The sequence below is a fragment of the Gymnoscopelus braueri genome, assembly GCF_963280865.1.
Source record: "Gymnoscopelus braueri genome assembly, chromosome: 8".
NCBI classification, from domain to species: Eukaryota; Metazoa; Chordata; class Actinopteri; order Myctophiformes; family Myctophidae; genus Gymnoscopelus; species Gymnoscopelus braueri.
The window spans coordinates 36,971,592-36,985,579 of record NC_137609.1 but is presented as its reverse complement, the minus strand read 5'-3'; the positions used below and the strand labels follow the sequence as shown (position 1 = coordinate 36,985,579).

Sequence of the window (13,988 nt, the reverse complement as noted above, 5' to 3'; positions counted from 1 at the left end):
GGGGTATGGGGGGTACTTAAGGTAAGAATGGCCCAAAGGCCTGAAGGTGAGGGTGCTCTTTCTAGTGCCCAGAATAGGGACGCTAGGGTTCATGTGGTTAGGATATAATGTTGAATGATATTTTCCAAGTACATAACACTTGCTTAAAATCAAAATGGAATTATAATTTCAAAAAAGAAAGAAAGAAAACAGTCTCAGCTGTATTTGTGTACCATTTGAATGGTTGTGCAATGTACGTGTGTGTATGCTTTTCACTGTGCTTGGTATAGCATCACCAGCCTCAACAAGGCAAAAGGTCAAATAACTCACATCGATTGGATCGTGAGTTGTGTCACTGTCATTGTAAACAAAGCAACACAACTCAATCATCTGATTCCGTGAAGATTCAGAGAATAGAACATCTATAACCGTATGCTCCAGAGTGTGTATCTGATTTAGAATAGTTGGACCAGAAACCAGAAAACACAATGTGTCACATGTGTCATTGGCATGCAGGGACCTTTTAGGGCAAAGGGCCTCTTCTTATGTTGTGAAAATTATACAATATACAGTAGGTGTTGACCTTTCTCCTACCGACCTTTCCTCTACCTAACTCCTCTTGCAGGGGTGCAACCTGCCATCGATGGAGAAGCGAGGTGCAGTGCCTCTTAATCTCATTTCCTGTCCCCTTGTCACTCTGCCTAAATGCCTAAACTGTTAACTCTAATGTTTGGTGGTTACAGCTAGTCTAGAAATGTTTGCAATGTTTGCAGAGGTGACAGTTATCTGCAGGATTCGTGCATGTCTAATCTGGTCATCTGACCGCCTTCCTTCTTCGAGAGGGGCCACATGCACCAGTGGTGGAAAGCCTGTTGATATTGCTCAACTTCGGGTCCCTGTGGGTCACAGCACAGCTTTACCTCAGCACTCCGGATGCAGCAAAGAAGCCCAGCCGTTGTCCCCGCTTATCTCATCTGATCTGATGAACTTTTGCACTTCACTCCACTTACACACATATAGGCATACTTTATTATCTGTGTAATAGTTACACCCATACGAGACCGCCTCGGTGGGCTGTCCAACACTCAAATTATGTGACTGCCTGTCTTTCAATAAATTAGAACACATTGACTTGGACACTTGTTTGAGACTCAATGTGTTCCCGATGCATCGCTCTTCTTCTATGCTGCTATAACTGAGACATCACCTTGTGTTTTCCATGAACTTCTCTCATCCACGTCATCTTAACAGACTTTGTAAGACTTCGAAGAAATCGTTACATCTTAGAATGCATTTTATAAGAAAACTGAAACCTGCAACATATTGTGGGTACATACAGTAGGCTATATTAAATTAAACCTCCAAATCATCTTGACTGAACCTCCTCAGTCTGCAAAGGAAGACAATCTCCCCACTGCACTGCAGTCCTGTTCATGGCGAGTACTCCCTGCATACTGTAGTCCACGATCATCTCCTTTGTTTTGCTGACATTGAGATGGAGGTTGTTCTCCTGACACTATGATGTCAGGGCTCTCACTTCCTCAGGATCCAGTTGCACAGGGTGGTGTTGAGTCCTATATCATAAATTGCATAAATTAACCATTTAAAACCTCAATACTTTGTAAACTAATACTTACTCTGTACTTGGTCCACTCTTTCTTTCCCCCTCACACCAAATCACACCAAATCTCTTCACCGAGAATAGCCGATCTACAAGCTCATAATGTGTTGCGAGATGGTAGATTAGCTAGGGTTCAATTGGTTAAATAGATATTTTCACCTTCTTCACTAAACTCTCCAGCATGTTACAGCTTATTTGGAATATTGACCTGCATGCAATCAGCTAAACCTAAACCAAGCAGCCGTGATAGAACAGCCTGAGACAAATTCACCAGCAGCCCTTTCAGCAGATATGTTGTCACATGTGTGTGCTAAGACTGCCATACGGATTCCGTTCCATTTCTAGCACGTGTGAACTGAGAATGCCACTGTATGGGCCTTGTCATGTACTTGCCATGACTGAGACTGAACGTTTGAGAGAGCTCTCCTTTCATTGCATTACAGGTCAATTTTTACACTGAGAGTTAAAGTAACACTCCGGGTTTTTACTGTGTAGAGCTACTTTGCTGCATAAATTGCATTTATTCTAAGGTCCAAAGAAACATTGCTATTCTTTGATAAAGCTGGCCTTGAAGGTCTTGTTTGTTTTCAGATTATATATTGAAAACAAATGAATATTGTAAGATACAGTATCTTGTCAGATTATAGATTGTTTGGGAAATCACTCAGTAATGATCTCTTGGGTGTCTACAAATAAATGTGCGCTAACTGTTATGTCATAGGTATTAGTATTATCCAATGGGCGCCACATAACACAGAGGTTTAAATGACTATCACAGCTAGGCCTATACCCGATCAGACAGTGTAAGCTTCTTCATCAGGGAAGTTGAGTCCACCAAAGGGAATTAGCTGAGTTAAGTACATGCCTTTGTTATTTGATGTAAGTCCTCACCAGAGTCCTTGACATCCTGAGTAACCTGGTAGTAGATGTTGTTGCTCCACAAAATCCTGTTGTTGCTGCTCCCACAGGATTGTGGTTTCAGGCCTAACCGTTGCAGTGATTGATGTATGATGTTATTAAAACGGACATAAATTACAGTCTGGCTTGCATGAATGAACAGCAGGGGCTCTCAGTAATGCCTAATGTATGTTCATGTCATGTGATGAAGTAAATCAGGCTTCGTTCATTAATAACCAGGTGAGAAAAGTGAGATCAGACATACATCACACCAAAATATCCCTCAGATATCTGACAAAAAGGTCGTCAGACTTTGTGACCCGGCCTAGATGATGATGTGGGTGACAGCTAGTGCCCTAGCTGACAGACTGTAATTAATGACTGATTCCAGAATGGTACAGCCTGTGATTGGCCGTCCTTAACATGTTTTGGATAGACCCGTAATCTTGCCATGCGAGATCTAACAAATCTCATGTTGCATATTGAACTGGGAAGCTAATGTTTCTCTTAGCTGTGTCTAATTTGGACAGAGAGGGGAGGGGAGGGGATAAAGGTCAGGTTGAGCAACAGATGCCATGCAGGCCTGTGCTGGCTCCTTAAGCATTCACCACCAATATCCACTCTTTTTCTGTTTCTCAACCACAGAATACAGAATAATGAGCACTTTGATGTGCTTTCACATTAGAATCCTGTAAATTTTACACTGGGGTATGTTTATTCTTTGTCGGTATATATACATTTCTAGCCATGATAAATAACCTGTACCTTTGTACAAACATGTGGGAAAATGAATATGTACTGAGAGGAAAAATGTTACGAGGACAGGCATTAAAGCAGTACAGATTTGTTTTCCTGATTAATGGTGGGGTCCAGGGACCCCCAGGGGTTATTGAGCGGGTTCTGGTGGGACCCCAGCCAATTGAGTGTAATTTAATGTCACTATTATTATTTTCTCTTCAAATTATTACAATTAAGAATTTGACCACACTTAGGCCTACTATTCGATATTACCACTATTAATCTAGGCTATTTTGTCTATCTTGAAAGTAATGGTAAGACAATTTGGGGGTTTGGGGTGACATGAGCAGGCTTACGTATGGAAACCCCTCATCTAGCCCCATGCGTTGTGGATAACCATTTAAGCCCTTTATACTCAATCTACAATGAATAGGGAAAATAGCCGATCTACAAGCTCACAATGTGTCACAATGTGTCGTGAGCTCAAACATCGGCTATTTTAGCTATTTTTGAAAAAAAAAAAATTGAAAATTGAAAATTGTTCCCTATGACATTGTTCCCTATGATATGTCCAAAATAGGGATGCCAGATTTAAAGTGGATAAGTTACAGCAACATCTCTTCCAACAAGTCTTTGTACAGTGCCATGCACAGGGTCCTTAGTAACAAGCATGTTGCCAGTCTCAGACTCAAATCACTATTTACGAATCATACGTTTCTCACCAACTGGCAGCCTTTCTGACATGGCATTGTGTGCTGTGCTGTACGCCCTGGTTTTCCAGACAGTCAAGTTATCCCTTCATTGTTGTCACAGAAAGGCCTTTGTGTCTCACAGAAGGACGATATTTATTCCAGTGACACGGGCAGCTGCACTGTCAAAACATCAGTCCCTTGATCGCTATTTGCAGTTGTTCTTGTCCCACACTCTGAGACAAGAGCGTCCATGGTTGAGTCTCAGGAGACAACGATACAGAAGAAATATTTACAATGGATCAATGAGTCAGGAGATGGAGATGCAGAGGTGGTCCATGCTGCTTACAACTTATTATCTATCAACTCTCCTTATTAACCCACTGCTTTTTGCTTGTCTCAGTTGGCGTGGAGTGTGGTTGAATGTGGCACCAGCAGGCCTTGGAGTCTGGACTATGCCCCCATGAAGGGATCAAATAAATAAGTGACTGGCAGCCAGAGTTGACATTAGCCTGACAAGTGTGCTCATATTTAAATTGAACTTAGCTGTGTTAAACCCAGTTTTATTCCATAAAGACAATTTTGGAAATAATAAATTGAGCTTTTGATATAAATAATAATCAGGCATACATACATTTCATTATGCAATTACATAGTGAGGCATGTTTAGTTATGTAACCTTTGAGGTAATACAAGATCCAGTGTCTACATTTCGATCGAGTCCTTTGGCACACAGAAGATGCACTCAACCTCCAACATCAAATGTGACAAAGTATCTTCTGAGGTAATCCTAACTACAAGGCATTTAGCATAAGCTCTTATCCAGAGTGACTTACAGAGTAAAGCATGAACCCTAGGCAACGAACATCATGGTGACTGAGTCAAGATGAGGAGCAGAGGGCGTCCTCTGATTGGCTCCCCGTGGCTATGGGTGCTCAGGTACAGTCAAAACTTTGTAGAAAAACTAAACAAAAACAAACCTCGAACACCAGATGAGTGGAAATAACAGCACACCAAAAGAGGGAATTCCTCCTTGGCCGGGGGAAATGGCTTTTGAACTGTGCTACATTCACCCCCTTTGATCTCTCCCCCACCAGGAAACCCGATCCGGGGTCACGGCACCAGTAACACCCGAGATTCGAACCCGGAAATAACACCCGAGATTTTAACCTGGGTCTCCTGCGTGGGAAACCAAACATTTGAACACGTTTGACATATATGTCAAATGTGTGTATCATGTGTTGCATATGGGGGCTGCTGTGTCACAAGACAAATGTATGTGAAAACTAATAATAAAGTAATATCATACTGTATCGTATCAACTGCTCGTACAAGAGGGAATCCCCTTGGCCAGTGGAGATATTAGGCCTTTAGGCTAGGCAACTCTGCTACACTGAGATTATACAATTATCTACCGGTAATCTTTCTCTATGAAGAATCTCATCAGTTTTTTACATCTGGAGACGAGACTCCCGTCCAGGACAGGCTTCAGACGCGCCTCCTGCAGGAGACTTGTCTCAGATCTGAACCAATTTGATTTGGTGTTAGGGACGCATTGCGACCACGTGCCCTTGCTGACGTTGACCTCGAGTAGGGTTGAAACCCACGACCTTCTGCATGAAAGGCATATGCTCTAACCGCTACACTAGGGCTTTCTCTATGAAGAATATTTTCTATATTCATGATGCTTTGATAAAGGCAGTAGCCATGTCGGCAGCCTGGAGTATCACAATAAAAAATGCGAAGCTGAGCTAAAGGTCTTGCATTTTACCTTTTGGAGTTCCACTATTTCCAATCACCTGGTGTTTTTTCAAAGTAATTCTAACTGAGATTTGAATAATCTGTTCATAGTCTTGTGCTAACATTGACTGTCCTTGTGGGAATCCCTGTCTGATAAAAGTAGTAATGAATTAGTTATTATCCTCACATTGAATAATAATACAAAAATGTATTTTAAAAAAACCCAAAATCACATTTCAACATCAGAACCTAATTACCACCTCATCCATCAGCTAGTGTGAAAATCCAACATTAAGATGAGTGTAAAGTCAACAAAGGCATTGTGCATTTCAGGTTGTGTTTGGAATCGAGTGAATAGAACATCTGAACATTTAAGACGTGCATGAATTCATCCTTAGGATGAATAGACTAAATGCAACCAGAACCTATCCACCCAGAGAAGCTACAGTATGGTCCACATGGTCATGGATGAATGTGGTTTTGCTACTGAAGTTTCTTTTTCTCGACAGATGCATCTAGTCCAGCAGTACTTTTTCCAGAGAGGAACGGGATGATTTTCTCAAAGAGAAGTATGCAGCTTGCCACGCCTAGGGATAGATAAGAAAGAGGATGTTAGTTTTGTTCAGTATTTGGAACCACACAAGGCCTAAAAAAAAGTTTTTTGTTTACCTAAAACCGGTCCAAGCCAATAGACAAAACTGTAATCCAGGAACGTGTTGCCACTGCATGGAAACTGGATGGAGAACGCCAAGATTGGGTTGAAAACGGCACCTGAAATATTACCTCCTGCACACAAGAAAAAATACAAAACATTAAAAACATGACAAACATATCAACTACTAGCTTCACCATGTCTAGCACAGCTCCATTTGGGTGAATGTAGCAGAGTAGCTGAGCCTGAAGCCCATAAGCCTAACATCTCCCCCCTGGCCAAAGGGGATTCCCTCTTGTCGTAGCGGTAGATGTTTCCCTTCATGGGAGACCCGGGTTCGAATTTCAGATGTTACAGTACACCTACCTAAGCAAATGCCTGAGCACATACCTAAGCAACATTTTACTTAAGGTCATCTTCTCCCTCTATTATAGTCTAAAAATATAAGCTGGGTACTACTCCTGTTTAAGACTAACAAAGCAAATTCATCCAATTCACCCAAGACCGGAAAACATCTGTCATTTTAGATTTGAACCCCTTTAACCATTATTTTATACTTTGGCTATTCAAAAATAGCAGATATACAAGCTCATAGCGCGGCACTTGAGCACCACTGATATAGAAAGAATACTGTATTCAGAATACTGTTGGGATGTAGAAGACATTCGTAGAATCTGCCTCAGGTCTTAATGGGTTAACAGCAGATCAAGATGAATAAGCCAACCAGTGCAGCCCACGTTCCTATGAATGTCTACTTATTAGCATGCATGTTCAAAATCTACATAACAGTGCAACTTTTCTCACATTTAGAAAATGACCCTTGACATTAATCCATCATCATAATTTGATGGCTAAAACGTAAACATGCCAGAGTAAACTGAATGGCACCCCAATATACAGTGGTGTAAAGTAACTAAGTATGTACTCAAGTACTGTACTTTTCTCAAATTTTGAGGTATTTTTTCTTTACTGGAGTATTTCCAATTTTCAATACTTTTACTTCTACTCCACTACCTCTCAGAGACACATATTGTACTTTTTACTCACTACAATTATTTGAAAACTTGAATTACTAGTTGCTTTGTAGATTTTGATTATTATAACACATACATTAACCACTTCAGCCCTATCTACAGTGACACATTGTGTGCTTGTAGATCTGCCATTTTCAAAATATTTATTTTGTATACATTTGAAAACAGCCAATCACTGAAATTGGACATTCTGCATAATGAGTACTTTCAACTTTTGGTACTTTAAGTACATTTTGACACTGGCCTTTTGCCTGTAACAAATTATTTTTTATATCGTGCTACTTTTAACTCAAGTAAAATATCTGCTACTTCTTCCTTCTTATGCTCTACGACATTGGTTCTCAAAGTGGGGTCCGGGGACCCACAGGGGTCCTTGGGGGGTACCAGGGGGTCCCCAGCAAAATTTGTTAAGATAGAGTCACAATCATTTGAACCACTTTAACCATGGTTCAAATGCAGATCTATATATATATTTTTTTTAGATGGGGGGTCCGCAGCCAAATACATATCATTTTGGGGGTGCTTGACATGAAAAAGTGTGAGAACCACTGCTCCACGACGAACCTAAGTAGACCAGAGAGGTGATCGCAGCAGCCACCGCGTGGACCCTCAACTTCTCGTGCAGCTTGTGGAGGTGCAGCACCGCAGCCTGCATTGCGAAGGAGCAGGCCAGCTCCACGGCCAGGGCCTCCATCACACTGCCCCCGAAGGGGTTGAAGCACCTGAACCCGAAGCGTTCGTGTTTAACGTGCAGGTCGGACATCCCCAGGGTCCAGACGGCGGCGGCGAAGAGCTGCGCCGCGATCGCCCCTACAAACTGACATAATATCAGGAGAAACGCGCGTTTGCCGCTGGATCGCCCGCGGTAAGCGAGTTCCAGAGCTCCGATGGGATTGCACAATGCATCTTGGAAAGTTAGTATGTGAATCACCGTAATTACGTAAGTTAAAGTCAACCCGATGTGAGGCTCGATCCTCGCGACTTCGCCCAGGATCTTGAGCTCGTGGGTGCACGCACACAGTTGGAAGGTTGACGCTATTTCCAGCAAGTAAATCCAGTAATGCTGCTTCTGAGACACGAGTCTGGCTGCTGTCCTACGTGTCGCCTCGCTGAGAAGCACGATCGCACCCAGCAGAGCTATGGAAATGCCCAAGTCTGTCATTGTTGTCCCGTCTAGAGAGAGCCGAGGACCGTCTCCCCTGGTTCACTGTCTCGGTGTGCTTTCTTTGACGCTTCAGCCGGAGTTCACTTTGGTCCCTTTAAAGTCCAACAGCAGTTACACTTCCACACCGCTCACTCACTGCACAAACTACTGACTGCACTGCAGGCGGAAGCTGCTGGAATCTTTAGAATGTAACAGTAGATGGCGCTATATTCACAAACTGAAGTAATGTTTTAGAGCACTGGTTTCTAAACTTTTTTGCTCGAGACTCAATTTTTTATTTTTTTTTAATCATTGAATTTGTATCTAATCCATGAAACATTCTGAAATGATAATAATTAAAAACAAAAGTTAGGAAACACAAAATCAAGGGATATTTAACGACCCAGTGTTTGGGAACCAGTGTTTTAGAGGCTGGCCTGGCAACATTAGTTAGTGTGATATAAATCTGCAAGCTTTACTTTTGTAAGTTTTTCTTTTTTTCCGTTTTAGATGTACCTATACTTATAAAGCACTATGTAAAGCCTCTTTGAGTAGGCTATGCTTAGAAAAGCACTGCAGTATATCCTAAGTAATTTATTATAATGATTAGGCTATTATAACCCCAAATTAAGCAGAGAACATTTTAACTATCACGGAACGGTCATGATACTTCACAACAATCTTCATTATTTGAGTGGCAGGAGTTAGATATAATTAGGTTCAGAGACTTGTATGTTCAGAGCCTGTATGAGAGACTGATTCCCTCATCTTGGTAAATTGTAACGTTTTGATAGCCCATAATGGGGGGGCTCATGCCATTACTTTGTGAATGGGTCCATTTGTGACATTCTGTCATAGTCTGGTCTGTGACAAGTGGCTTTCTGAAGTTTAAGCACCCTAATGAAGGTTGACTCTTGAAGATGTTCTCTGGCTCCACCTTGTGGAGTTGTCCAACTGCTGCCAGTTACTACTTCTACTGGACTTGTGCTTGGTAGATATAGGATAGGCTGCATTTATCAGGAATAATGTTTTTTTTTAAACACATCAGGTTATAGAATGGTTTTCTCATACTTGTAAAGTATTTCAGTATTGCGTGGACCTAGGGCTCACTCCCTCCCACATGAATCCTTTACACAAGAGATATGCTTGGCTAGCAACTCCCCACAGCTGGACTGAATATTCAGCACCACTCCAACAATGTGTTCTGTGGGGACCTTTACAGCAAATAATTCAAATGTTTGTTTTTATCCTCCTGATTTTCATACCAGTCTAAATAAAATAACCTAAACTAACCCTAAAAACAACAAAATACTTAAGTATCATACAAATTCAATGTATTGGTCCAGTAAACAACACCTCGTCTTGCAAAAGTTAGTTCACCTTTAGAAAACCTAGTCTACAGTACAAAATACTGGGTTTACACACACAGAATAATACAAAAATCACCAGGTGTCGCTGTGTTCTCTTAACTTGAACAAAGTTGCTGCTTTTTGCAGATTAGTTGGCACCAACATAGTGGCTGAGGTGCTCAGACCAGTCTCTAAACTACTCAGTTCTCAGCCCTGTTAGAATGTTCTATCTAACTTTATTTGAACCAAGGAGGTTTAAACTCACAGCAGGGGTCTTTAGTCAACCACTCTTCACATGAATGTACTAATTCTAACTCAGCTACAGCTGTCTAACAGCTGAGCTGAATGGTCATTGCCATTTGTATTTGTGTACCTATGTTTGTGTCGCTCTTATCTTTAGTACATACCTTATATGACTATTTAGAATAGCATCTTTGGTAAATGGTCTACTATAAGAACTGTGTTAGATAGGTGTTCAAGAGGCTTCTGCCCCGAGGGGCTGTTCGCCAGGCCAGGAGGCCTGGCTATACTGATCTGTGTATGCTGTTTGCTCTGCTGAAATCTTCCTAATAAATGGTCTAAACTTCACCTGAATGGAATATAATATTTCTATAACAGTTGTTATATTTAGTTACGTTTCCCAAAGGTAAGCATTCAGTTTGGGTGAATAGACAAAACAGGTTGGCTTTCACAAAATGGCAATTTATTCACAGTTCACAGCTAAATAAAAACACTCAAAGCCAAGTGCACTTGGCATTAAACAAACGCCATGAACACCACACAGTACAGGGGCAGCAATCAATTAAGTGCAAATCTGCAGTATAACCATTAACCAAGTATATTTCTGTCTCAGGCTATAGCCTAATTAAACCTCTTGGTTTGGACAGGTTTTGATTTTCTTTTAAAGCCACATAGGCTATAGTACTACTGTATCTAATACAGCACAAAGAAGAATAAAAACATAGCAGCATAAACTATAAAAACAAAATGTATAAAGAACAGCGGTTCGACAGTAAGGCACAATCCTATTAACAGGTGATCAGGGAATGCCCACTACCTGCACCGGTTCCCAGTCCCACGGATTACACATGCAATGTGTATCAAGAATAAGGCTGTTTGAAGTGAAGCAGTCCTTCCTGGTGTCCGTTGTCATGGCTGACAGTGAGGTGAGGTGGGTGCACCCCACCTCATTGGCCTCTGCAGTTCATTGGGGCGACTTGTATCGCAATACACGGCGGCACTTCCGTCTTCCGCAGGGAACCTGTCACTCAAAGTGACTACTGGCCAATCACAGCGCTCACAGTGCGTTGACTACTGGCCAATCACAGTGCGTCTTTTCCGGGACTTGTCAGTGCAATGGTTCTCAAGCAGTGGTCCGGGAACCACCAGTGGTCCTTGGGGGGGTTCCAGGTGGTACCCAGCTAAATGATGGAGTTGATAACCAAATGGACCCTTATAGATCTTGAGTATAACATTTCACACTGTCAAGAGTCAAATTGTTAAACATCTGCATTACTTACTAAACAAGTACACAATTAGAGAACGTAAACAATTGTTATTTTGACAACATCTTATCGAACGATAACATATTCTACGTTTTGGGTGTGAGAGGCTAAAGCTTATCAAACGGTGTTCCGTGACTCAAATGCTGAATAAATAATGGACCTTGATATGAAAAAGGACCATGTCTCTTATTTGAATTTCACAAATAGAGTGTGGAGTTTGCCAAGTTCCAACTAACTAGATGCTGCGCACAGCTGCTGCCTCTTAAAGGGTTAAAAGCTGGGTTACAAAATGACCCGCCCCCACCTGCCTCTGATTGGCCTACCGAACTTCCGCGTGTGTGACGCACACGGCAGCCCTGCGGAAGCAGGAAGCGCGCCCGAGATACAGACGCTTCAGAGCCCAATGAGGCGTCTACCTTTATATGTCTATGGGTGCACCCCAGTCGCTCAGGGTGCAGTCTCTCTTGTGTTGACGCCATCTTCCGGTCCTGGCTGCTTTCTGCTGCTTCAGACGAGTTCAGTTTGTGTGACCCTCTGTATCCGGCAGACGCTCATCCTGTCAAAAAAGACCTCACGCTGAAAAGCAAAAATGAATGAACTAATTAATTACTTGATTAATCAACCGCATAACCAATTTAATATCCAGACACCTCGGCACAGGCACCAAAAGACTACTAAACACACTTACAAGGAGCTGTGGTGCAGTCTATCCATTAGGTGGCTCATGGACACAAATGGATGCTGCCGAACCTGGTCGGGTTCGATCCGTTTGAGGTCCACAAACTGATCTTCTGCTCTCGGGTCTTTGCCCTTCAACTCTGTGGACAGGTGGATCTATAAATAGAAAGAAAACAACATTATCCCATATCACTTTACTGGTCCATAGTTCTACACTGTAAATGTGTTAATTGAACTCTGAAAGTGTACACATATAACCAAGTGGACCCATAAGGTAGATTAGAAATTAAGAGTTAGTTTCAAGACAACCTTGAGAAAAGTACTCATCCAAGTGCTAAATTATGAATATGAATGTAAAGCTAGGGAGCATAAATTGTACACCCTGGTCTCTTCTGGACTGGACCATTGCCGCCACCGGTGTCTAAAAAGAATATTTGAATTATGTTTTATATCACATTTACAGTAAGACTGTATTTTAAGAATATTGTATGAGCGCAGAAGTGTGTACCTTACCTTCAACCTCCAGAGACCCATCCATCCATCTTCAACCGCTTATCCCAACGTAGTGGCACTCAACCGGAGGCTCGTGAGTATCCTCACACCCGCCTGAGACACACCCTGAGCAACTAAATAAAACCACAACAAATGCATGCAAACTATGCAGTGAATAATAATAATAATAATAATGCACCAATCTGGCAGTGCACCCTACCGCGGGTGGAAAGCCCACGTGGCGGTGAAGATATGCACAAGGAACTTCTTCGGGCTGTGCCCGACCGGGCTCTGTGGTTAGCCCGGCCACCAGGTGTTCGCTGTCGAGCCCTTCTTCCGGGCCTGGCAACAGAGGAGGGCCCCAGGCTTCCTTCAGACCGGGTCCATCTCTTCTTTGCAAGTCCATGGGGTGTTGTCTTTGTTTGGCCCCTCCCCCTGAACCAATTTGCAATGGGAGAGCAGGGAGACCCTACCAGGAGCACTAGGCTCCAGACAACACAGCTCCCAGGTTCATTGGGGCACACAAACCTCTCCACCACGATAGTTGATGGTTCCTTGGAGAGTCTTGTCAAATACAAGTGGGTCTTGGATGAAGCACAGCATAGGGTTCTGGTGGCAGTCCAGGAGTCTGTGAAATCTCATCTAGAAACAACACAATGTCAAGTCATTCATAAGGTTTAATCCATGAACTTTCAAATTACATTTGCATAGGAAAGCTCAATAAAATGAATTATACGGAGTAGAATGTATTAACCACTTAAACCCTATATACACTTTGTTGTACATCAAGGTTCAAGGCGTTATATTGTCATTCCAAGTATAGAACAAAATGTGTTACTCAGGTCCTGGTCATGGCAGAATAAATGAAAAAGAATACAACTGAATTACATCACAACCTCTAAATAATACCAAACATATAGTGCAAATAAAAGCAAGTGCACTTACCCACTAACATAGCAAATGATCAAATAATGATAATAACCAATCCACAAGCTCTGCTATTTTCGCCAAATGTTCACCTAATTTCACTGAATTGCAGAATGTTTGCCTAATATGACATTTAAAGAAAGGGAGACTAGGGTTCATGTGGTTAACTCCAGTTGTGAGCTTATGTTTCTGTACTTACCATGTTTTGTATTCACACCATCCAGGATACAGTGCAGTGCCAAGAAAGGGTTCTGCAGCTACACATCCCAGAGACCACATGTCAATGGCCTCAGTGAAGGAGAGCCCCAAAACGATCTCTGGAGACCTGAGAGAAGAGGAACACGTCACACATGAAATATCTAATCTGAAGTCTGTCAATGATCCTAATGCATGTTATTAACCACTTAAACCCTATAAACTTCATTGACCCGGTTCCCCTTTTTTCCCTTTCTACACAAAATCACTTCTCACAATGTGTTGTGTTGCAATGTGTTGTGAGCTTGTAGATCTGCCATTTTTGCTGAATAGTAACCTCCTATAACC

The 13,988-nt window shown here is 42.1% G+C and overlaps 1 protein-coding gene across 1 annotated transcript; it reads right to left on the bottom strand.

Annotated features, from left to right (window-relative positions):
- Positions 1-4,471: 4,471 nt before the first annotated feature.
- On the bottom strand, positions 4,472-8,636 carry LOC308089808 (aquaporin-11-like). Its single transcript, XM_080434735.1, has 3 exons — positions 7,915-8,636; positions 6,334-6,450; positions 4,472-6,251 (listed from the first exon to the last, which is right to left on the bottom strand). The coding sequence occupies exons 1-3, from the start codon at positions 8,510-8,512 to the stop codon at positions 6,148-6,150; spliced, it is 819 nt and encodes a 272-aa protein (XP_080290861.1). The 5' UTR covers positions 8,513-8,636; the 3' UTR covers positions 4,472-6,147.
- Between the last annotated feature and the right edge of the window lie 5,352 nt (positions 8,637-13,988).